General features: G+C 49.7%; 10 protein-coding genes across 10 annotated transcripts; 5 read left to right on the plus strand and 5 right to left on the minus strand.

The window, feature by feature from the left end:
- Positions 1-40: 40 nt before the first annotated feature.
- N7511_007028 (transmembrane 9 family protein) lies at positions 41-2,139 on the minus strand (the record flags this gene model as incomplete). Its single annotated transcript, XM_057129405.1, has 4 exons — positions 41-108; positions 153-588; positions 646-983; positions 1,038-2,139. 4 exons carry the CDS (start codon positions 2,137-2,139, stop codon positions 41-43), a joined length of 1,944 nt encoding a protein of 647 aa, XP_056983961.1.
- A 312-nt stretch (positions 2,140-2,451) lies between these two features.
- On the plus strand, positions 2,452-3,561 carry lcp5 (small subunit rRNA maturation protein LCP5; the record flags this gene model as incomplete). Its single annotated transcript, XM_057129406.1, has 1 exon — positions 2,452-3,561. The coding sequence occupies one exon, from the start codon at positions 2,452-2,454 to the stop codon at positions 3,559-3,561; it is 1,110 nt and encodes a 369-aa protein (XP_056983962.1).
- A 664-nt stretch (positions 3,562-4,225) lies between these two features.
- N7511_007030 (uncharacterized protein) lies at positions 4,226-4,971 on the plus strand (the record flags this gene model as incomplete). Its single annotated transcript, XM_057129407.1, has 3 exons — positions 4,226-4,238; positions 4,292-4,504; positions 4,562-4,971. The coding sequence occupies 3 exons, from the start codon at positions 4,226-4,228 to the stop codon at positions 4,969-4,971; spliced, it is 636 nt and encodes a 211-aa protein (XP_056983963.1).
- Positions 4,972-5,198: 227 nt separating this feature from the next.
- N7511_007031 (uncharacterized protein) lies at positions 5,199-6,825 on the minus strand (the record flags this gene model as incomplete). Its single annotated transcript, XM_057129408.1, has 2 exons — positions 5,199-6,488; positions 6,538-6,825. 2 exons carry the CDS (start codon positions 6,823-6,825, stop codon positions 5,199-5,201), a joined length of 1,578 nt encoding a protein of 525 aa, XP_056983964.1.
- Positions 6,826-7,589: 764 nt separating this feature from the next.
- N7511_007032 (uncharacterized protein) lies at positions 7,590-9,624 on the plus strand (the record flags this gene model as incomplete). The annotated part of the gene is made up of 3 exons (XM_057129409.1): positions 7,590-7,921; positions 8,014-8,344; positions 8,398-9,624. 3 exons carry the CDS (start codon positions 7,590-7,592, stop codon positions 9,622-9,624), a joined length of 1,890 nt encoding a protein of 629 aa, XP_056983965.1.
- A 226-nt stretch (positions 9,625-9,850) lies between these two features.
- Positions 9,851-11,440, plus strand: N7511_007033 (FAD-binding oxidoreductase; the record flags this gene model as incomplete). The annotated part of the gene is made up of 1 exon (XM_057129410.1): positions 9,851-11,440. The coding sequence occupies one exon, from the start codon at positions 9,851-9,853 to the stop codon at positions 11,438-11,440; it is 1,590 nt and encodes a 529-aa protein (XP_056983966.1).
- Positions 11,441-11,643: 203 nt separating this feature from the next.
- On the minus strand, positions 11,644-13,827 carry N7511_007034 (putative 5'-nucleotidase; the record flags this gene model as incomplete). The annotated part of the gene is made up of 4 exons (XM_057129411.1): positions 11,644-13,144; positions 13,198-13,391; positions 13,445-13,655; positions 13,724-13,827. 4 exons carry the CDS (start codon positions 13,825-13,827, stop codon positions 11,644-11,646), a joined length of 2,010 nt encoding a protein of 669 aa, XP_056983967.1.
- Positions 13,828-14,091: 264 nt separating this feature from the next.
- Positions 14,092-15,980, minus strand: N7511_007035 (uncharacterized protein; the record flags this gene model as incomplete). The annotated part of the gene is made up of 2 exons (XM_057129412.1): positions 14,092-15,889; positions 15,946-15,980. The coding sequence occupies 2 exons, from the start codon at positions 15,978-15,980 to the stop codon at positions 14,092-14,094; spliced, it is 1,833 nt and encodes a 610-aa protein (XP_056983968.1).
- Positions 15,981-18,904: 2,924 nt separating this feature from the next.
- On the plus strand, positions 18,905-20,156 carry N7511_007036 (uncharacterized protein; the record flags this gene model as incomplete). Its single annotated transcript, XM_057129413.1, has 2 exons — positions 18,905-19,967; positions 20,020-20,156. The coding sequence occupies 2 exons, from the start codon at positions 18,905-18,907 to the stop codon at positions 20,154-20,156; spliced, it is 1,200 nt and encodes a 399-aa protein (XP_056983969.1).
- Positions 20,157-20,266: 110 nt separating this feature from the next.
- Positions 20,267-24,263, minus strand: N7511_007037 (5-oxoprolinase; the record flags this gene model as incomplete). Its single annotated transcript, XM_057129414.1, has 3 exons — positions 20,267-21,589; positions 21,643-24,107; positions 24,167-24,263. 3 exons carry the CDS (start codon positions 24,261-24,263, stop codon positions 20,267-20,269), a joined length of 3,885 nt encoding a protein of 1,294 aa, XP_056983970.1.
- Positions 24,264-24,404: the final 141 nt, after the last annotated feature.

Genomic DNA, 24,404 nt, shown 5'->3' on the forward strand with positions numbered 1-24,404 from the left:
CACTCAATTGCATTACTTATATACAGCTCTACTTATACACTTAGTCCACCTTGATCGAGCCATAGATGCGATGGATAAATGCCCAACTAGCGAAGAATCCAATGGAGCCTGTAAAGTCAGTGAAGCCCAATTGAAGGCAGGAGACAACGTACCAGTTAGGATGAATACGACGAAAGCGATCAGCGCCGAATAGCCCACATAAAGCACTGCCCCAGTCAATCCACCGAAGCTCACCCGAGTGGCCCAGAAAATGAGGGCATTTACAAAGACATAGCCTCCGGTCATACCGGCACCCGCGAAGGCTCGCCAGTGCCACCGGTAGTTCTCGGCACAAAGCAGGAAATACACCAGAAGAACAGTTGTGGCCGCAGAGGTGATGATCATGAGACCGTAGCAGAGGAACAAGAATCCAAACATGTAGTAGATCTTGTTCGTCCAGAGAGAGGTCATGATAAAGTAGAGCTCGACAAAGATCGCACCAAAGGGGAGAATACCAGTCAGCAGAATCGATGGAATCGTGCGCAGGCTGCCAGCCATTGGGGGCACCTGACGGGGGATTTGATTTGTCTTTGTTGGGCCTTCGATTGGCTGAAAGGAATGAAGTTAGTTGCAAAGAACATGAAAATGAAGAGAGATTGAACATACCGATTGCTTGAATCCAAGCCAGCTGCCTGCAACGCTCAATGGCACGCTGATAACGAACCAGATCATCACGAGGGCAAGCATAGTTCCGAATGGCACAGCACCGCTGGAGCCCTTGGCCCACACGAACAGATTGAGAATGAAGAAGCTACCGAAGATAATTCCTGGCGTGAAGAGAGGAGTCATGATAATATTGCGCCTCCACGCTTCACCGCCAAACGCCTTGTATGCGCGTGCTGATACATAGCCGCCAATTGAACCGAAGAGGGCGGAAATGAGCAGAATAGCAGTGGCCAGGAAACCACGGTTGGAGGGGGAAAGAAGGCCAAGGAGAGCGAATGCTTTATAAGAAAGTCAGTATCAAGAGAACCAAGAATGAGAACAGAATTACATACCAACAGTGACACCGGTCATCATAAACAATTGAGCGCCGTTGCCCAGCATCACACTGAGGAGAAGCGGAGACTTGGGGCAGCGGAAAACGTCTCCATGGACCAACTTCCAGCCAGAATCCTCCTGGACTCCATCCTCAATCGCAGCCGAGGTACTATCCAGATCCTCCAAGTTGAACGAATCCAGTCGGTTGTAACGAGCAATATCCTTCTTGAGTGCGCGAACCAGAATCATGCTGACCATTCCTACAAGGAATACCACAAAAACGGCCGAGTTGATAAGAGAGAACCAATGGATCTTGGGGTCGTAGACATGGAGATATTTATCCCACCGGGTAGCCCAGGCAGTTGGCGATTCTTTCCAGTAAACACTGTATGTCCAGGTAACGGATGTTTCGCCGTCCTCGTTCAGCGTGAGAAAATCCCCCTGAGTTCCGCAATCAGCAGTCCCATCATCCAAGTTTCGAGAGTTCTTGCGAGACTCGGGCTGGACGAGCACACCAACAACGCGATATTGTTCCTTTCCACCAAAGCCCACCTTGTGGTAGTCAATCACAATGTCATAATGGTTGTTCAGCAGAGCTTGACCACTATCATCGAGATCACCAAGGGAGAAACCAGGGTTGTAGAACTTGGTCTTGGTAACACCGTCGTAATTCCACTGCGCGGCCGGTAGTCCATCTACAAGCCAGTTGACGTTGTAGCCTTGAGAAATTCGTCGATTGGTAAACTTAGCGCTGCGGGCGTCGAATTTGGCCTCTGCACAGATCGACTTGCAGGTCTCGTTCTTTGCCATGTGGAGCTCGAATGGGGAAGTGCGAATCCTGTCACCAAACAAAATGCTGCCCAATGATTCTCTGACATCTTTGGGGCCATCTGCGGGGCGACAGAACTGAAACGCTGGGTGATAGTAATCGTAGGAAAATACAGAATGGAGCTGGTCATCGCGCGAGAGACCGGGTGTCAAGTGGTTGACGTAGAGCGGAACGGATTGACCCTCATCATACGATGTCGGGGCAACACCGGGAAGATAGAAAGCTGATGTGAGCGTAGGAATTGCGAGGAGAACCGAAGAGAGGAGCGAGGCCCGATCGATAAACCACATGGTGAGTGTTCTAAAGAATACGAGGCCTTGTACGTCAGTCTCAATGGGTTGTTTAGGGTTGGGAATAGGACGGGGGTCTCGATGAAAGGGGAACTGGATTCATACAGTCCGAGCTAACACAAAAATAGAGAATCACGATCTCATCCGTGGGAAAACCACCAAAGCAACAAGGTGAAGGAGAGCGAGTTGACACCTGGACAGCTCCCCGGGGCCGGCAACGCCCTGACACGTGACCGATAACGATAAGGACAAAAATTTCCCGCGAATTTATTGATCTTCGCTTCTTCGACTTTTCAGATTCACACCGCAATCATGGTTTCTCAAGCGCCCTCGCGCCCTCTGGATCTGGCTGCACTGCTTGAGACTCTGAACACATGTCTTTCGAACACACCCACTTCTCTACCCAAGTCCCACAAAGATGCGCCTTCCGATGTCACGATCGAGCCTCCGCAGGACGGCATCTCCCTCCTTGACACCAAGAGCGAAATTCTGCTTTCCTACCTACACAATCTAGTCTTTCTGATCATCTTTCAATTGCGCCAAACCTCGAAGCAAAACCCAAAGGACAAGGCCCAACCCGCAGACAACCCCCTCGAAGACGATATTCGGAAGAAACTGATCGAGCTTCGGGTTTTCCTTGAGCGTGGTGTCCGCCCCCTCGAGGGTCGTCTGAAATACCAGGTGGATAAGGTTATCAAGGCTGCCGAGGATGCGGAACGATCTGAGAAAGCCCAGCCCACCAAGAAGAGCCGCAAGGCTGCAAACTCGGACAGTGAAGCCTCCGATGATAATGGTAGCGATGAGGAAGATATTGATGAAATGGCTTATCGTCCCAATGTCTCTGCCTTCACCAAGCAAGTTGCTGAGCAGAAGAAGGCCCAAACCTCCAAGGCAGCCGACGAGGGCCCTGGCGATGGCATTTACCGTCCCCCGAGGATCATGCCGACATCCTTGCCTACAACCGAGCGTCGCGAGCGCCAGGACCGCAGACCTCTTCGATCCAATGTCATTGACGAATTCGTCAGCGCTGAGATGTCCTCGGCGCCTATGGCTGAACCCAGCATTGGAAGTACAATTATCGATGGTGGCCGAACTACCAAGTCCAAGAAAGACCGCGAGCGTGAAGCCGAACGCACTACCTACGAAGAGACCAACTTTGTCCGTTTGCCGAAAGAGACTAAGAAAGATTTGGCCAAACGCGGTCGTGGAAAGGATTCCACATTTGGAGGTGACGAATGGAAGGGACTTAACGAAGGTGCCGACCATATTGAGCGCCTTACCCGGAGAGCCAAGGGCAGCGGTGTTGCGCTGGACAAGAGCCGGAAACGAAAGACCAACGAGGATGGTCAACGTGGTGATGGCGTGGGCATGGGCCAAATCTTCGATAAACGACGAAAGAAGGTCGACAGCTGGAAACGGTAAGCTCTCGCTCATTTGGCGAGCAATTCTCAAGTTCAAAAAGGCGTTTTCTGTGGATGATATTGATCATTATCGGAGTTTCTTTTGGTTGAAAAGTTGGTCTTGACCTACTACATACTTGTATCTATCTTCTACGATCCCCTTTGAAGCATATGATCTATTTATCTATGCACTCGCATCCTGCATGTTATTTCTACTCTGCTCGGTCAGGCGAGAGAAAGGCGTTTGGCCCGATGAGGAAAATCCAAGTCCGTTTCCCCTGCAATGGACGTGCCTTATGGTTTCCCTTCAGTAATTGACAGGCCTCAATATATCAGCTTGATTATACCACTGCCCATTTATTTGTTGCAGAGCATCCATCGGTTTACAATACTAAGAAATATTAGACAGGGACTATACATAACCTCCGAGGTGAACTAGTAGATGTGACTTGAAGGTGTCGCATAGGACATGTATCTTCTTCTTAATCTACCATGTTCACTTATTCTACCATATTCACTACTTCTACATTGTATCATTTCAATATGAGTAACCCTATGTGGCCGAAAAATCGAAAAGTCCCCTGCCAAGTTGGCTCTTCACATGTTAGCGTGCATGATGTCATAGCGTTGGATACCTTCAGGTATCTTGCTCGGCTTGTTTCCTTTCTCTGCAACACGCTTTCACAATGGAGAATCCAGGTATGTTTAAGACGTGCTGCTTTCTAACAGACTGGTACTGACATGATTTACAGTTGCTGAAATCTCCACGGTCATCCGTCTGCTGACGCAGTCGCCGCCGTCTCTGCAGGAGACTGTCTTAGAGCGGTTCTTCACTAGCAATGCATCTTTTGTCCATCCGTTCTGTCGAGTCCCTAGCTTTCAGGGGAGCCGATGGTGGGTTGCAAAGATCTTCCAGTGGTACAAGATTATGTCGCCCCGGATTGAATTGGAGATTCATTCGATCGGTATGTTGACTTACCTGCGACGGCAATACATGAATTTCGAATCTGATATCTTCCTAGCATTTGACGAAGACAATCTCAAGCTTTATGTGAACATGTCCCAGATCTTCTCGATCTGGGTGGTTCCTTTCCATGTTGCTTCTGCTCGCCTTACTACGGTCTTGGATTTGACGGTTGAATCACCCAAGACTGATGCCACGACTAATGGTGACCACAGTCTTTATTACATCACCAAGCAGGAAGATCTATACCAAACCTCGGAGTTCATCAAGTTCCTCATGCCACATATTGGACATTGGCTTGTGTTTGGCTGGCACCTCGTCGCAACACTCTTCTGTGTTATAGGGGTCACATTACTCTGGCCGATCCTATGGCTGGAAGAAAAGCGATATATTCCAGGTCTTTTTCTACGAGGGGGAAATCTGGCTTACAACATGGACAAGAAAATATCGGAGATCAAAGAGCAATGACGTCAGCTGTATTCTGCAAATCTCCCAATGGTGTTGTTAATGGCTACTTGATACTGCATGTGTGCGCAGAATTCGTATTGTCTCCTAAGAATTGTATTCATTATATCTGCAGAGCTTTGTTCTTTATTCAATAAACCCAAAGCCCAATTTCTGGCTTCATCGCTTCAATCATTCCACTACACATAGATTATTGCTGGGTCATTCCACACAAATCTCATTGCACACATTCAATGAGCCTTATTCTTCGGCTTGCGCTGCTTCTTCAGCTCCTGGCGGAAGGCGTTCTCCTGCTCGACGACCATTAATGGTAAACTGCGACCAATTCCAAAGAACACAAACAACGCCCACTTCCAACGGAATGGGTTGATCACCAGAACAAAGAGGTACCAGTAAATAAGTTCAGCGTAGGTGAAGAATTCGAACGCTCCGGTGGGCGCCAGACGCTTCATCAACCGTGTAAAATCGATCCAGGTCTTCATCCAAGCCTCAGTGGGACGGGTCAATGGGTCAGTCAGGAACATAAGCAAGAATCTGGTATAGATTCCGATATGCATGTTGCCAACCGTTCCAATAGCGTCGACGTAGGTGCTGTTGTTTGCGCAGATGTCTGGGTATTGAGGTGGGAAGACTTGGAGATACCAGCTGGGTGGGCCGTACGGCTCCTCGAAAACTTCCTCCGGCAAGAAATTTAATGAAGGTCGTTTGAATCCAGTCGCCATGACAATGAGGTCTCCCTCCACCAGGCGCTCCTTACCAGGGCCTCCCTTGGGCACACCCTTGGAGCGAAAGTTGAACGTCACGCCCTTCTCTTCCGCCGAGACAATATCACCTCGTAACCAGTGCGCCTTGCCTTCTCGAATCTGGTCGAACAGTTCCGAATTGGCCATGGGAGTCTGTGTGAAGATTCCCTTTTCGGTTGGCGCAATGTCTTGAAGGTCCCGATAGAAAAACTTGCGTAGCAGCCATTCAGGAATCCATGAGAGAGAAATCTCCTGGCCAAAGATGTTACAAGCCAGTAGAGATTGTACGAGCACGTTTCGAGGGATAATCCATTTGTCTGACCGAGACAAAACATCAATCTCAGCGGCACCGTTCTTGACTGCAAATTCCAGTGCCTCTATAGCGCTGGCGCCGCCTCCAACAATCAGCACCTTCTTTCCCTTGGCACTCTTGCCATCCAGATTCGAGGAATGGTAGATTTCTCCCTTGAACTTGTCTTGGTTGGGCAGTGAAGGCATCTTGGGGTCTCCACACACGCCCACTGTGGCCAAGATACCGTCGAAGACGCCATACTGAGCTTCATCATCGTTGATGACCCATTTTCCGTTCTTATTCTTTTTTACAGAAGTAACAGGCGTTTCAAAAGCGGTGCGTCTTTCAAGGTCGTAGTGTTTCCAGACTTTGATGATCTGTTCCTTGATCTGCTGCTGAGAGGGATATGCGGTGTCAAAGTGAACAGACGGGTGGAACCGGTACATGAGACTGTGGACCTGTAATGCAGAGGTTGAATTGACTCGCTGTGACTTGTTAGTTGCAGGTCTATTGCGCTGGACTGGGGGCTCTTACACTCCAGATGCCTCCGAGGCCTTGTTCCTTAGTTCGTGATTCAAACAATTGCACATCAAATCCATGGCCCACACAGTGTGAAGCAGAAGACACTCCAGTCAATCCAGCCCCAATGACTGCAACCCTCTTCCGAGGGATGTTGGTGTTTTGAGCGGTTGGAGGCGGGGGCACGGGAGAAAAGATATAGATCAGGATATTCTGCAGAGCCATGTAGAGCCAAGTGAAGGTCTCTACGAATGGATGCCGAATCAGCGCAGGGATAAACGACTCATTGCTAGAGGTCGTCATATTTGAAGTTGAGGAGGGGAAGAGAGAGTGCAGAGAGGATATTTATGTGATGTGGGCTTTCATGTGAAGGAATGACATCATGTCGGGAGATTCCAAGAATTCCATACTTCGAGACTCCGGGCGTTTTTAGTCTATCCACACGCTTCTGGCACTCTCATTTGCTTCTTTCAACGGCCGAATCCACCGAGATATTCCTCGGGATGCCGTCATAAGAGTCAGTTTGTAGGAGACGACGAACCAGGCATTTCAAGCTATGAAGGAGACCTTGAGTGAGCAACATGGCTACACTGGGTGACTTTCACATGCTAAGTTATCGGGTCCCAAAAAGGTACATGTCAGCTTGAGTGGTACTGATGCCCACTAGCGACAGAGAGCGGTATTCTCTCACTATTATGTGGACAAAGGGACATCTTGTCCTCTATATATAGATCCAATATGCGGAATCCGAACCTGCAATTGACCAGGAGCAGGAAATAGTACCCTGAATCCGAACAGCCCTATACATACCTCCAGCTCAAGAACGGGGCCAAACATCAATTCAATCACTCAATGGCAGTGAGAAGGTGACTGAACAGCAGCTTCGACCATCTCAGGGCTGCATAGAATCCCGGGCGGTCAACCCCGTTCTGCCGCAACAATGCCATGTCTTGCCAGTTGAACTCTTTCCTGGTCCACATCCTCATAGACGCCATGATCTGTCATTCTTGAATTTTTTTCGACTGCTGTGAACCAAACAGCTTTCAGGCTCCGACGCATTCCTCAAGATGGGTCCAACCCCCGTTCTTGACCAATTCCTTGGCAGCCTTGGGGAGTTGGTCCAGAATCGCGATGGTGCCAAGGTGCAGGACTTCCTTCAAATTGAGCCACCACTGTCGGAAATTTACGTGCGCATGATCGAGGAATTACGAAGCAACTTTACTCCAGGCCCTCAATCAGATGCCGAACTTCTTCGACGATGTGAACGCCTTGTACCGCGAACCAAGGGTAGCTCGTGGACCGCTTTTCCCACATTTCTCAAGCTTTACCTGACCTTTTTGCGCGATGTGAAGACGGAAAATTTGCTGGAGACATACAACTTGTTGAAAGCGTTGCTCAAGTACGTTCTCCCCGATACAAGACCAGCGCACGCAGTAATACTCCCCCCACGGCAATGAGTCGGAAGACTAATTTTTTTCTTTACGCCTTTAGCCAATGTGTGCTTGCCCTTGGAGATAGTCAGATGGGCGTTGTTGTTCTTCCTACTGTTCTATATCTATCGAAAGTCCTGGCGAAATTAGCAATGGGTCTCGACCGTCGGCCGGACTTGATCGCGCACATCCTACGCATGGAAGGACAATCAGACCAAGATGACTCCATCGAGAAAGTTACTTTGGTGGAGAAATCAGCCAACGTCGTGCGCGAAGCCTTCATCAAGTGCCTTACTGACCGTACCGGCACCCCTGGCCCGCATGGTAAGCCAGAAGGCAAACGGATCGGAATCTATCTCATGGCCAATTTGTGCTTGAAACTCCTCTTCCAGGTATTTAGTACCCTGGGTTCTTTTCACCTAAACTTTTTTTTGACAAAGATCAGTGCGGCAAGCTTCGAAACGCCGAGCAGATGTTCGCGAGTATCACCGCCCAATCACCGCCCTTGGCCTACTTTCCTGCATCGCAGCGTGTTACCTATCTATACTACCTCGGTCGCTATCTATTCGCCAATAACCTCTTTTTCCCGGCCCAGACAGCCCTGCAGGCTGCTTATGATCAATGCCACCGCCAGGCTACAAGCCAACGACACCTCATCCTTACCTATCTCATACCATGCAACATCATACTCGGCCGATTCCCATCCAGGACTCTTTTACAACGACCGGAGGCACAAGGTCTTTCAGACCGATTTGGACCTCTATGTCGATTGATTACCCGAGGAGATTATCTTGCCTTCCGGCAGCACTTATCTCTCAGCTCACCAGCCGCTGAATGGTTCGCCCGCAAAGGAATTTTGCTGACCCTCCGCAATCGATGCGAGATTCTTGTATGGCGCTCTTTTGCGCGCAAGGTTTTCATCAACGGAGGCTTCCATGGAGATCCGCAGGCGCAGGCGCAACGCGGACCTCCCCCGTACCTCTACCTCAATAAAGCTGTTGCAGCAACGCGATGGCTTCAATCGCAACATGGAATCCCCGCGAATGGCTCGACTGGTGCCACAACCCTCAACAAATATGGTTCACAGGTCATTGTTGAACCCATGGACTCCGAGTACGCCGGCCTGTCAGAGGAGGATGGGACTACTGGTCCCCAAGATAATGAAATTCTGGCGGAATATGGCGACTACATTGCTCCAAATGGGTTCTACAACGAGGAAGGCCACTGGCAGCCTAGTGAAAGCGGCCAATTGGTGGATGGTGAGCCATATGATGATTACGCCGACTGCGATATTTACCCATACTCCAACGACCCTCAAGACAGCAAACATTCACATATGCCGTCTCCTCTGATGCGAGAAATTGAGTCGATATTTGCATCTCTTCTGACACAAGGTCTGATGCGTGGATACCTCACTCACCGCAACCCTCGATTCGCTATCCCGGGTGCCAGAATCCGAGGCGCTTTACCAACAGGCTTCCCAAATGTCTGGCAGACCATCTTCACACATGAGAGTGAAGACTCTAGCGTTCCTGGCTGGGTTCAGCCTCCGGCGATAGGGCTCAACACGCTTAGGACAAACGGTACAGCTGGAGGAGCTACAGGAGCTGGGGCGGGGGGAGGTGGCCGCGTGGTTAATCTTTCAGGAGCCCGCCCAGTGGGAGTTCAATAATGACTTTATGATACCAGCATTAGTTTAAGCGAGTCCAATTAATTGTTGCATGTATTTTCTGTCTCTTTACCCTGTTTGGTCTGTAAAAAGCCCTAACTGGATGTGTTTCTTATCGATAACGACTTTGCGGGGAATTCAATCGAGCTGCCTGATTTCTCCAACTTCCACTCCGACTCCAACTCCCTTGCATCGTACATCCAACATCGGATGTTGCATTGCCTTGCTCATGGATCATTCTGAAGCTGTCAAGCAGATATCTGCACGAGTGGCTGACTTTTACCGCCGCCAAAAACCCTTTCGCATTTACCATGGCGCAACCAATAGCACGCGGCCCTCCAACCACTCCGCATCCAACACGGTCAGCACTGCTGATCTCACCCATGTTTTGCAGATTGATACAGACAGCTGTACGGCGCTAGTCGAGCCCAATGTCCCAATGGACGCATTTGTGAAAGCGACCCGGACTATGGGCCTGGTCCCTCTCGTCGTTATGGAGTTTCCGGGTATCACGGTTGGGGGCGGATTCTCTGGAACCTCGGGTGAGAGTAGCTCATTTCGAGAGGGATTTTTTGATCATACGGTCAATTGGATTGAAATGGTTCTTGCCGATGGTCAAGTGGTGAAGGCCTACAATGACCGCGTCGAGGTGAGGGAGGATGTCCAGGATAAACGATCGGACTTGTTCTGGGGCACTGCATCTTCCTTTGGTACCCTTGGAGTGGTCACCTTGTTGGAAGTTCGACTCAAAAAGGCCGAACCCTTGGTTGAGTTGAAGTACTATGTCAGTTCAAATATGAAAGATGCGTTGCGCGACTTTCAAGAAGCTCGGGCTGATCCGGAGATCGAATATCTCGACGGCATTGTTTACTCAAAGAACAAGATTGTTGTTTGTGCTGGGCGGCAAGTGAGCGACAGTCCCGTTTCAAGAGTTCATCAATTCACTCGTCGACAAGATGATTGGTTTTATTTGCACGTCGAACAAATCACCAAGTCTCTCTCCAAAAAAGCTGGGTCTCACGCCCCAGATGCCGTGGAATACATTCCTCTGACAGACTATCTCTTCCGATATGACCGGGGCGGCTTCTGGGTTGCTCGTTACGCCTTCCGTTACTTCTGTGTGCCATTTGTCTCACTTACGCGCTGGATCCTAAACAGGTTCATGTACACTCGGGTGATGTACCACGCTCTACATGTTAGTGGCCTCGCTCGCCAATATGTCATCCAAGATGTCGGTGTGCCAGTTTCCACCGCCTCTGAGTTCCTTGATTGGCTGGACCACCCCGAGAACTTCGGGCAATATCCTCTTTGGCTCTGCCCGCTACCCCCTGGAAGCGCCGGTGGATTGGAGGGACAGACAATGAGTGACCGCAAAGGAGATATCTCAGACCCAGAGAGCGGAACTTTGATGAATTTTGGAATCTGGGGACCATCAACCGCCACTGGACAAGCTGGATTTGTGGCTCAAAACCGGCAGCTTGAACACAAGGTCCATAGCCTTGGGGGAAAGAAATGGCTCTATGCACACACTTACTATACAGAGACAGAGTTCTGGCAAATTTACAACAGGAAAGACTACGACGTTTTGCGTGAGAAGTACCATGCACATCATCTTCCCACTCTGTATGACAAGGTACGTGTGCGCGAATCGGATCTTCCGGGTGCGCATCGCGGGGAGTTTGAAGGTGGATGGAAGGGAATGGTCAAAAGAGCTTTGTGGGATGTATGGCCATTCAGTGGATTGTATGGAGTCTACAAAGCCTGGAGAGGAGGGGACTATCTATTGCAGAAGGAGAAATCCAAGAAGAAGGCCGACTAAACCATAGCCTGTTCAAACCGCATATATCAAAACAAAGGTATTCATGCATTTCATCTCGCCAATCGCTATAGAATAAAAGAAGAGAGAAAAACGCCACAAGACCCGATCCAGTACTTATGCAAGATGCAAAGCATGCAGTAAAAAAGTAAACATAAAAAGCGCAACCGAAACTGATATGCCCGAAAGGATGACCGAGGGTGTCTCTATTCCTCCACAATTCGTCCCTCCAGCCGAGGAGAGATCCCCGACGTCCAGGCTGGGGTGAATTCGCCTTCACCGTCCATGGCATTCAGAGTTGTAGGTTGTAGTCCCGCATGCCGCATCCATTTCCGAACAACGCGTCGCGCAATTTGCAAGCGATGCTCTTCTTCAGCAGAGGACTGCGCGGGAAAAGTCACGTAGTTGGTGAATGGTTGCGATGAGGTCAGGATATCTGGATCCTCGTCGGAATCAGAGTCCATGGCATCGCCATTGGTCTCATTTCCAGTGAGACCCTTGTTATCCTGTCCAAGCTCTTCAGGGAACCGACCGTAATAGTATGCTGTGTGGTTTGTCCGCTTAAGAGCAGGCCGTGACCCTAATTTTTTGACTGGGGGTTTCTCGGCCTTGGGAGATGTCGCGGCAGATGGCGGTTTCAGCCACCCTTCACCATGTAGGTTACGATGGACAGTACCCCAGTGTCGACGGAGACTGGCACTCCAGCGATTCCATTTACCAAGTACCTTCAGACTCAGGAAGTATTGGCGTAGAATAGTGCTAATAAGAACACCGTTCTCTTCATCAACAAGTTCCTCCACCTCCCCTCCTTCGGACTGGACAAGTAAAGAAGAAAATCCGTCTTTACCTCGCGCCATGTATCCACGAGTCGCGAGAACATAATTACGTTGTAAATCAATAGGCTCACCACCGATACGCACGAATGTGATGCGCGAACCCGAAGGCGCTGCGAGTTTAAACCCATAGCTGATGTTTGACACTTGCGAAAATCGACCCTCGAGTGCAGGGAGCTGGCTAACCCCATTCTCAAGTGCATTTAGCAATGCCTGGCCACTAAGGCTCAGCAGCACAACCGGGTCTTCAAAAGGAAAGCAGTTCAACAAATCTTTCAGTTTCAAAATCCCAGGTGGATAGATTTGATCCCCGCGAATGGTGCCACCCGCCATCATGGCACAGTCAGCAGCGTAGTAGAAGCGCATAAGGTCGCAAACAAAATTTCCCAGATTGGATTCACGCTGGCGCACAGTAGAGAAACGGCCATCGAGGGCACTGACAGTGAACCCAATCGGCTTGTCCAATTTAGCCTTGAGGCTGGATGTAAGCCGAGCCACCAATGCCACCGTATCCGGGTCCTCCGGAATTGAGCGAACTACATCTCGCCGCGCAATGTTGAAGTCCCACCCTGTTCCACCAGGTTTGCGAAAGGCCTCAATATAGCTTAACTGTTTGAAGTCAGTCCCTGATCGTAAAACATGAATTCCATTGACGACGGAATGCGCATAAAAGTGATCGTGTCCCCCGAGAATGATATCAACCAGGTCGGGCGATAAATTGCTAGCTAATTTATGGTCGTTTGGTTCGCGTTGATGGGTGACAGCGACGACGAGGTCGGCTCCTTGTTCTCGAAGCTGCTTAGCTAGTACTCGAGCCGTTTCAGATGCAGATTTGTAAATCAGATCAGGCGGAAGTACGTTGATTGTGCCGAGCCTCAGAGTTATGTTAGCGGAGTATGCCGAGAATGTATCGCCCGAACCACATACCATTCTCTCTCTCCTAGACCCAACACGCCAACCTTGATCCCGTTCGATGATGTCAATAAGCGGGTCTTACCGCAGTCGGCGATTGGCACATCGTCTCCCAGTGCTGGGTCAAGAACATTGGCCAAGAGCCACGGGAAATGACATTGACTCGCAAGATGCCGAAACTGTGCGACTCCAAAATCAAGGTCATGATTCTGGAGGAATTAGCGGTGTACATATCAGGTTGGTTGTTGCTTGTCATGCTCACTCCCACACATGCCACATCGGTGCCAACTGTGTTGAGAAATGGTACCATATGTCTGCCTTTTGTGATTGTACTCTCGATACTCGGATTGAAAGCATCACCGGAAAAGAAGGTCAGGATGTCGGGTTGCCCGGCAAATTGCGGGTGAGATCGGTAATAGTTCACGAGGGATTGAAATCGAGATATCCCGCCAATGGGTTCTGCAGAGCCGGCTCTAAGTATACAGAGTTAGCACAGTTCCAATCCACACAGTGTGGCGAGCTGGGCAAGACAGGCGCATACTCGACGTGATAAACATCATTGTAGTGGATCAGCCGTAGATCCGGGGATCCAGTTCGATCTGAGGAGTGAGTGACGGAGTGGCCGTCTGTATCGAGATTTGCCATATGAACGCAAGAATTACAAGAGGTCCAGAAAGTTACAGAGAATGAATACAGAGGAGGGGCAGAAGGAAGGAGGGACAAACAATGAGGGGATCCGCCACCGAAGTGCCTGGATGCCGATGCCTGAGTGCCTGAGTGCCTTGATGCCTGGATATGATGCCTGAAAAGTAGGGTGTCAATAGGAAAAGCTATCATGAAACCAAAAATAAAACCCTAAAGAAAAAACGCCAACCATGCATAAAGGTATCCTGGAATTTGCACATAATTTCATAACTTCTGCTCCGTCACTGTCCATCGTCGTTTTGATCCACCGTCACGATCCTCCAATGATGGCGCACTGCCCCATAAACCACGTTGTGATATCGTCCGTTGTGGTAGCTGTCTTGTCCATCGATCCACGGGCTTCTCAGCAAGCGCTGAATCCTGGCTAGCTGGGCGATCACCGAAGTTTGGCACAAAATGTTCGTCTATGTCGTTGGCCTTATCGGCCTTGTCGGCCTGGTCGGCCTTGTCGACCTTCTCAGTCTTCTCAGTCTTCTCAGTCTTGTCAGGAGACATCGAACCCCAGAGGCCAGAAGCACTGCGAGAATTAGTGGACGAGCGCAAGGCCAGCGTCCAGCCACGAGGACTCGTCATGGAGTTTGATGGTAGCCCACTTGCCAACGGGCCTGGGAGGTGCGACGGGCGAGAAGTCAGTCGATTCCGATAGGACGAGGCCGGAGCTGGTGAAACAGGCTGTGGCACGGAGGGTGATGCCAGTGAGGTGAGCTGTGAGGGGTTGATTCCTGGTCGCAGATGATCAGTGGACGCCACAAGCTGCAGGGAGTATTCCCGCGACACCGATTGGCTCCCCTGATGCTTCGGAGAATTACGCGCATCCTCCGGGGCGGGGTTCTTGATGCGGTTGCGTCGTACAGCCATCGTGAGTGAGGCCGTGTTGATATCTAGAAGGACTGAGTGGCCAGTCAATGCGCTGATCAACGCATTGCAGTCTGCGCCATGTGTGATTATAACGAGGACTGTTTGCGTATCACGAAAAGCGCTGGCTCCATTCGAGGTGGTCGCAGCCTTTTGGTCAGATGATCCCTGCGCTCGGTACCAGTTCACCATGTGCTGGAAGCCATCATGCACACGTTCATGCATAGTACTCCACTCTTCGCCATATTCACCCCCAGTCCCCCAGTAAGGTGTGCGCAAGCTATCCCATTGGTAATCAATTTTGGTGCAAGCATTCCTCGCATGGGCAACGTATCCAGTAGGTATGGGATCAGAAGAAGAGACCGCGTAGCTGGGTGTAGGAGGTACATATGACGCATCGAGAATCGGCGGTAGATCCGTGTTTAGACGGCCCAGTGACTTTTTTGCATTCTTGGCACGAACTGGATTTTGTTGGGTATCATAGGTACTAGCACGTTGTCGCGGACCGGGTTGGGTAGTTTTAGAATGTAGTCCTTCCTCCTCCTCGGTTGTTGGTGAACTAGGGTGGGATTGACTGCCCCAGCCACCGGGAAAATGACCTGACAGAGCCCTCGCCGACCCGTCCGTAGCAGGGATGACCTCGGCACGACGCAGCAATTCCGCTTTGGCAGACGCCACCATTCTGTCGGAGCTAGGAGGTGGGGTAATTTGGTCAAAGTAGTCTGGTGACAGCCATTCTCCCAAAAATGCATCCACCCGAAGCAGACATCTTGGATCAGGGTTTGACCCGGCTGCAACTGGGGAAGGACTTGGCTCGGTTGTCTCGGTTGGATGTGAACCGATGCCTGCACTGACACCAATGGCCGTTTGAAGACATCGCAGGTAGGGAGAGGTATGGACAATGACGTTGTATCGGTCGTAGATATCCGATGTGGGGGCAGGGTTTAGGCTGGCCTGATCATCCGAGGTCGGAGGATTCTGGTCCTTCGGATCTTCTCCGGTGAATTGCCGGGCTCTCAGTAGACTCCCGATCCGTACACCAAGGGCGCGAGCTTGCATCCACCCACCGTAGGAGAGAGGGGGGTCGTAAGGCGTAGGGGAGGTAAGGTGCCAATCTTTGTCTGCAGCATCCAGGCGGGCGCCATGTCTTCAGTTCAGTTAGCAGCGGAAGTATAATCCATGAAGGGGAAAATTGAAAATTACCTGGCTATGAACACAATTGGAGGTGATTTTGTCATCGAGTCAAAATGTCGATTTGGAACCCGCTGCAACTTGTTTCCCCCGGAATGTTGGGGTTTCAGCAAACGAAGTGAGAATAGAAATCAAAAAATGTACGCCATGACCAGCCAAGGCATGATGGCGATCACAACAATGAAAACTGGAAAGTGAAGGAGATAAAGACGGAGAAATTCATGCGAATGTCCGGACATGTGATTGGCTTATGTAACCACCTCGATCTGCCCACCTGCAGCTTGGACAAGGTTAGATGACTTGAATCAGTTGATACTCACATCTGGCATGATCAGATAGTTTTGAGTAGTGCTTGTTTTATGGAAGTTCACTATTATTTGGCTTTGCTCGGCTTTTGAGCCAACACTGTCTTCCGCCCTGTGCAGTTGCGGAGACACATGTGGGAAATCCGCCTGCGATTTTATGGATTCGCCTGGCAACAGCTGTGAGTCACTCTAACAAGCTTCTGATCGGCTATCCAGCGAACACTTTGTGCTTAGTTCGCCGTCCTTGACTGCCGATTTAAGCTTATGTCAAACTTCGGATGCGGACCCGATGGCGATTAAGCTCGGGATCCACTCTGGATCTGATAAAACTGAGCTTCCTGTCATGTCGGTGTAGTTGCTTGTTCCGTCTCGTCTTTCTTTTTCAAAATGACCTACACTGAATAATAGTATCTTATGACCGGCTCAGCTATAGACAAGGCACATAGCCATGGAAGCGATGAGACGAACTCGATTTGAACCTTCGCTGTCACAACACCACCGGACTCGTTCATATCAATGATCATATCTTTGGTGCCAACCTCAAAGTTCTGAGTTGACCTTCAATTGCCTAGAGCGTGAGCGTTAGCGTTAGTATTTTCATTATGGTTGCAGGGTGTCTTAGAGATGCGTTTGGCCTTGGTTGCATGTTTGTGATTGGCTCCTGTTGGTTTAGTTCGAGGTCCTTGTTGGCTGTGTTCAGAGTTGGGTCAACCCAAATCGTTTTTTAGACCGACTATATTATTTCCTAATGCCAATGAAATTATAGGACGTACACATCTCTCGAGTCCGCGGAAAAGAATGATATTCCTGTAGGTATTTCCGGCTTGGTGATGACCAACCTTTGACAGAGCCCCGAAGACTAGGCCACCCTTGTCGATTGAAAGCGCCTTACTCCTGGATGTTTCTTGTTGTTAGATTTTTGTGTTGTGGTATCTTCACATTGATTGAATGCGAAGCACCATTTTCCTTTACTATCACCTTTTGATTTTTCGGGGGATCTAGCCCGGCTCCTAGGCCTATCGAAGATGATTGGCCATGCATCACCAATAGGTTATCAGCCCAAATTGTAGAACTATAACTGTGAAAGCTCCCTGGGAAATGGTTAATTGACGCAACCGAAAAGTCATATTGGGCCCCGGAATGTGAAGAGAAAGGAATGCGCGTCACCGGACATAGATACCAAATATTGCTCGCATTCCATTGACATCAGCGCTGACACTGCACCCGGCAAAGTCTTTCATGCAATAAAGTAGACTTTTCCCCTGGATTGTGGTGGTAAGGCAAGCTTGGGATTGGCAACTTCTCACCACGACCGGCAAATTCTGGGACACGTCCCATCTAAATTCCAAGAACAATTATTGTGACTTTAAATTTGGAAAGCCATTACAACGATTAACCAGACCAACAAGTGTCTCGTCCATATGAATCTCACCCTCATTCAGTCCGAACCAGAACAATTTTGTCAAACATTCGACATCCAACTCAAGTGCAACTAGGCTGACATCAACCTTTTATCTCAACCACTTCTCATGCAACTCGCCACCATGCGTTTTGTATTGACTTTTGCCCTTTTTACGGCAGTCACTATGGCTATGCCCCATGGTAGTGCCCAGGAAGTACGTCTCATCTGTCCTGGCTAGTTCCGCTCGGCTTACTGACCCATACTCTTGCAGTACCAACAGGTATGCATATTGATTTAATGTTGGATCTATCTCTTACATCCAACAGCCCGCAATTTCATCCGCATCCGTATCCATGTCCATGCCAACGAAAAAGACGACTTATACCGCCCAAACCCTTCCTTCAGCTTCAATGGAAGCCCAGAAACGAATGCTTCCGTATGAATACGAACTCCTTTGAAATGGATTTCAAGGGAGGCCACAAGCTCATAGAATTTACAACAGGTTTTGATGACACACATAATGTATGCCGGGGGAAGCTGAAGGCTCGATAAATCTCCAAGCTGCTCACTGTCACTTCCATGATTATGGGAGATATGCGGATATGGCTATGTAGTTACTTGAGGCCAGAGACCTTTCATTGGGGCACATTCATTCGTTTTCTACTATTGTCTGTCAGAAGACAGGCTCCACTGAACTCAAACAAGGCGCTGCCTACCACGCATTCCTGGGGCCTGTAAAGATTCACCACTAGTGGTTCACGATATAATTATACGACTCAACTGGCTTGTTCGGTTCACAAAGAAATTCCCGTGTACCAGTCATGTCTACATATGCAGTATCTGTCTTTCTATCGGCCGAAATATTTATTTGCTTCGTTGATCATCGAAAGTTCGGAATTTCACTTCCGCAACTGATAGAAACAAAGTAGGGCTAGGATCAGCAAGTCAGACCATACGGAAGCTCGGGATACATGCACAAGAATCCATCAAATTCGGACGAGAGACAAACCCGGGGTAGACAAACTCCCCAGATTTCCAGCAAATCAGGGCTCTCTGCTATGTGAAAATACGCGAAGCTGTGGCGGCGATCGCTTTTGCCTAATTGGGATTGTGCCGACGGAGCTCAACAGCCGGCGCCGGAGTCGGCCCCGGACGGGAGCCGGAGCTATCAGATCCATCTAGATCTATAACTGAAGGGTTTTTCTTCTACTTGGTCTTTATTTTTCACTTGCACTTGTCATTAGCTCGGGCACCAACTAGAAATATGGCAGCTAAAACACTACCTGACCCTTCGCTGTGTGTCACTGCAACGGACTTTGAGAATGTCGCCAAGGATGTTCTCTCAGAGAAATCATTGGTGTATGTATCCAGTTCGGCCGCATCAGGATTGTCAATGAAGACCAATCTTGACGACTGGTCTCTGATCAACTTCCGGCCTCGTATCCTGAGAAGTGTGGATAAGATGGACACCAGGAAGTCCATTCTGGGTTCGACCTCGCAATTCCCGTTCTTTGTCTCGGCCATGGGAACTCTTGGCAGTGCTCACCCAGGTGCTGAGCCTTTGCTCGTCCGGGGAGCTACTCGCAAAGGCCTGCACACAATGATTAGCACTGCTTCGACAAAGACACTGGAAGAAATCATGGATGCACACCTCGATGAACAACGGTTTCTTAACAACCAAAGTCCCTCCAAGCTTTCTTTCCAACTTTATGTTCCTGTCGATAGGACAAAAGCCAAGTCTCTTATTCAGAGAGTCAAGAAGGCTGGGTTCCAGAGCCTCTGGGTTACGGTGGACACTTCAACGCTGGGAAAGCGAACAGCGGACCGTTATCTTCAGGCACGAGAGAATCTTGCTGCCCCCAAAGAGAATATTGTGAGAGCCGGCACTGGGGAGACCAATAGTGAAAACAGCTATGCCCCGGCATTTGGCGGGCGACAGGTTCCCGGTTCAGTGGATGCTGGTCTCACTTGGGAGGACTTGGAATGGATCTCAAAGGAGTGGAATGGACCACTTGTTCTCAAGGGAATCCAGAGCGTCGAAGATGTCAAAATGGCCGTTGAACATGGTGTGCAGGGTATCTTGTTAAGCAACCATGGCGGTAGACAAATTCATTCCGCCCCGAGTTCGTTGATGACACTCTTGGAGATTCGATCATACTATCCGGAAGCATTTGACAAGCTCGAGGTGTTTGTCGATGGTGGACTCCGTGATGGCTCCGATGTCCTCAAGGCTTTATGTCTTGGAGCAACTGCGGTAGGAGTTGGTCGACCGTATTACTACGCCCTCGCGGCATACGGTGCTGAAGGAGTAGAGCGATGCACAGATAGTAAGTTCTTTCTGGATCCAAAAAATTTGCTCAGAAGCTAACAGCGTTAAAGTCCTGGCCGAGGAAGTTGAAATCACAATGAAGATGTTGGGAGTTTCCTCTCTCGACCAACTTCAGCCTGATATGATCAACACAAGCCGACTGCAGAATGAGATGTGGCGGCCAGCATTTGGAAGATCGAAGCTGTGAAACAAATTGAATGATTCATAAGACATTATAGACCTATTTACATCGAACTATGTATTCTAGATAACTTATACACAATGGTAATGCCATCGAGCAAGTGAATCATAAAGATTTCACTGAAGAGAACCCCAACCACCACCACCGGCAGTCTTGATGACAATTCGGTCGTGGGTCTTCATAGAGACAGTATTTTTGCCTCCAATGTTGATGCGACGCTCTCCACCGGTTTCTTCGTCGCGGGTGATCCACAGGTTCAAACCCGGCTGCGCATCCTGACCACCTTCCAAACCGTATGGACGATGCACGCGTCGCTCTGACAGGATAGAGCACTTCATTGGCGACAGAAATTCAATCTCCCGGATCACTCCCTCGCCACCAGGGTTCTTGCCTTGTCCACCAGATCCATCGCGAAGGGTGAATTGGCGGAGCATGGTCGGGTAACGCTTCTCCAAGATTTCGGGATCGGTAATCCTTGTATTGGTCATATGCACCTGCACACCAGACTCGCCCTTCCAGGTTGGACCTGCACCACTTCCACCAGCGATTGTCTCGTAGTATCCAAATCCAGGAGTAATCACGGCACCAGTAGATGAATCAACCTTGGGATCGGTACCAAAAGTGAGGTTATTGCAACAGCCTTGGGAGGCAGCACATGCCTGGAAGGCCTTGAAAACAACGTCAGTAATGCGCTGTGAAGTAACGACATTACCGCCCACCACGGCAGCAGTCTTGGTTGGCGACAGGATGCTCGGCGACGGAACACGGATGTCAATTGGAGCAAGACATCCTTGGTTCAGCGGAACATCTGCATTGATCATGCAGCGTAGGCAGTAGATAATAGCCGAGTGGGTGATGGCAATGGGCGCATTCCAGCTGCCGTATACCTCGGAGCCAGTGCCTTCGAAATCAAAGACAGCAGATCCATCGGTGCCGTCGATGGTAATCTTCAAGCAGATAGGAGTACCGTCGTCCATGTAGTCGACCGATACCAAAGGCTGGCCTCCGAACTTATGATACAGCTCTTTAAGAAGGTTGCGGACAGCAGTCTCGGCTGTGGCTTGAATGGCATACATGTACTTTTGCACCGTCTGGGTTCCATATTCGTTGAAGAGAGTCTGGATCAAGCTGATTCCACGAGTGTTGGCAGCAATCTGAGCCTTAAGATCAGACATGTTATCGCTGATGCACCGTGCTCCAGAGCAGCCAGGGTATTGGGAAGGCTTTGTGACCAGAAGTTCCACCAAACGCGCCTCGTCCAGAACTCCGTCACTGACAATCTTATCTCCTTCGATTGCAGCGCCTTCTTGCCAAAGCTCTGTGGATTTAGGAGGCATAGAACCAGGTAAGATACCACCAATATCAGCATGGTGACCACGAGACGCCACGTAGAACATAATCTCGCTGCCTCCAGGCCGATCAAAGACAGGCGTAATAACCTAATATATGGTCAGTCTCAATTGAACTTATTAATGGTCCGATAGTGACTTACTGTGATATCCGGGAGGTGGGTTCCTCCACAGCTAGGGTGGTTGGCCACCAACACATCACCATCCTTCAAATTACCCAGCCACTTCTGGTGCTGATATCGCACGGCAAATTGCATAGATCCCAGATGAACCGGAACATGTGGCGCATTGGCAACCAATCCTCCATCAGGTGAGAACAGAGCGCAAGAGAAATCCAACCGTTCCTTGATATTGGTTGAAACAGAGGTCTTCTGCAAAGTCCGACCCATCTGCTCGGCAATAGACATGAATCGATGACCAAAAATACTAAGTCTGATAGGGTCAATTTCTGCCGAAAGTGATTTTCCAGCGGTAGAGGCAGTTGGCTTGTCCTTGAGATCAATAACGATACAGGTATCGAGCAAATTTGCCACTGCGTTAGGAGCGACGACAATTGTCTGAGTCTGGTCAATGATTACCGCTGGGCCTGAGATACGAGAATTCTTCTCAAGCTCGCCCAACAGATACACCGGTGTATTAATGCGACTTGAATTGCCATCGAAATAAGCTGAGCTGGTGTTTGCCGGGGCCGTGATGATGTCTCGCATGTCTGCATTCTTCAATTGAACCAAAGGACTTTGCTCCGATCTTACCTTGGAAGAAGCAATGCTGCGCACGCGAATGTCATCGACGAGGACTGGTCGCTCGGAGTTGAAATTAAATTCACGACGGTGGCGCACACGGAATTCTTCCAAGAAGTTTGATGAATTATCCGGTTTCAGGATCATGAGACTCGTGTCAGAGCCTTCGTATCGCATGTTGAGATACTTCTCGTGGCGCACTTGAGCGGCCGTAAAGCCTTGACTCTCCATCTCTTTCGTTCCTGCTGTTGCCATCTCATCAAAGCGCTGAAGTAAGGCTGAATGGGAGGATGCATACGTGGATGATACTGGTTCCTGCGCCTCCTTGACAACCTCTGCTAACGCGAGACCGTATGCCGACAATACTGAGGAATATTTGTGAATAATGATCCGTGATATGCCGAGCGAGTCAGCCACCGAGCATGCGTGCTGACCTCCAGCACCTCCAAAGCATGCCAAATGGTGAGATGCAGTCTCGAAGCCTCGCGCCTCTGTGAGATTGCGGATCGGCCGGGCCATGGACTCATCCGCAACCTTCAAGAAACCAAGAGCGACGTCCTCGGGGGTATATTCTTGTTGACCCTGTTCTCGGCGCTCGACATTGATCTTTTGTGTCAAATCATTGAAAAGTTGGGCCGTAGTCTCCGTGTCCAGAGGCTGATCCTCGTCGGGACCAAAGATGTGTGGGAAATACTCGGGCAGTAAACGCCCTAAGAACAAGTTGGCATCGGTAACGGTCAAGGGTCCTCCTTTGCGGTAGCAAGCTGGGCCAGGGTGAGCACTGGCAGATTCAGGTCCGACATAGAATAAACCGTTGCGCCAGTTGAGAATAGATCCACCGCCTGCAGCGACAGTGTTGATATCAAGCTGAGGTGACTGAATCAAAACACCTGCGACTTTGGAGCCGAAAACATGCTCCAAGTGGCCATCAAAGCGAGATACATCAGTCGATGTACCTCCCATATCAAAGCCAATAACTGGAGTCTGTTCAATAGGATCCCAGCTGGTGGCTGCAAAGCCAACGACTCCAGCTGCAGGTCCAGAAAGAATTGCTTTCAGTCCGCTGAATTTGCGGAAATCGACCAGTCCGCCGTCCGATTGCATAAACTCAAATCGGCAGTCGTTCTGACTCTCCAAACCACCTTCAAAGCTAGCAGAGATGGAGTCGATGTAGGTCTTGATAACAGGGGTGAGGTAGGCATCGGCCGCGGCTGACATACCGCGAGGCACAATCTTGATCATAGGTTGAAGTTTTGAAGACAGCGTAACGGAGAATCCCATCTGCTGAGCCATATCGCCGATTTGACGCTCATGTTCGGGATACGCGAAAGAATGTAATAATGCCACAGAGAGTGACTGGTAGCCTTGCTCCTTTAATCGCTGAAGCTCGATCTTAACTTGAACGAGGTCCAGCTCTTGCACAACCCGGAATTTCTCGCCAGTGATGCCCTCGACAACGCGACAATTGGAGAAACATTCATCATCGGCAGACGGATGACAAGGGAGTACACGTTCGTTGACTTCGACCACGCTCTCTGGCAACACCCCTGGACGAGCCATCGACAGATCAAAAATGGCTGGTCGAGATTGATCGCCGATCTTTAGCAGATCTCGGAAGCCTTTCGTCGTGAAAAGTACCGAGCGAGCGCCTTTGCGCTCGAGTAAGGCGTTGGTTGCAACTGTTGTGCCCATTCGTAGACACTCGATGCGATCAAGCTTTAATGGCTGGCCTCGAGGGAATGATTCTCCAGTGGCAAGTTCAAGGACTTGACGGATACCTTCGGTTGGTGCATCCTGATAGTGGGAAGGGTCGACAGAAAGAAGCTTCAAGATTATGTCTGGGCGACTGGGAGCTTCCGTGGAATCACCTATTGCTTCTTAGCTTGCATCCAAATGGTTCCTCTGCTCCTAATGTACTTACTTTGACCCTCTGGTCGCCCTATGCTAGCCCAGATATCAGTGAAAGTACCACCGCGGTCAATAGCGATAGTAATCTTCTCCGAGTCAAACATTGGGCCAAGCATGATTGTGATGTGTCAGAGAGAAAATATGGAAACACGAGAATATAGACAAGCGAATCCCTTCATTTATGACAAAAAGAGCGTTCCGATGTTCCACGCTTCATCGCCATCGATCGTCGTTGCCATTGTCCTGACGGTCACGTG

The sequence above is a fragment of the Penicillium nucicola genome (genome assembly GCF_028828085.1).
Source record: "Penicillium nucicola strain IBT 29836 chromosome Unknown utg000006l, whole genome shotgun sequence".
In the NCBI taxonomy this organism is placed as follows: Eukaryota; Fungi; Ascomycota; class Eurotiomycetes; order Eurotiales; family Aspergillaceae; genus Penicillium; species Penicillium nucicola.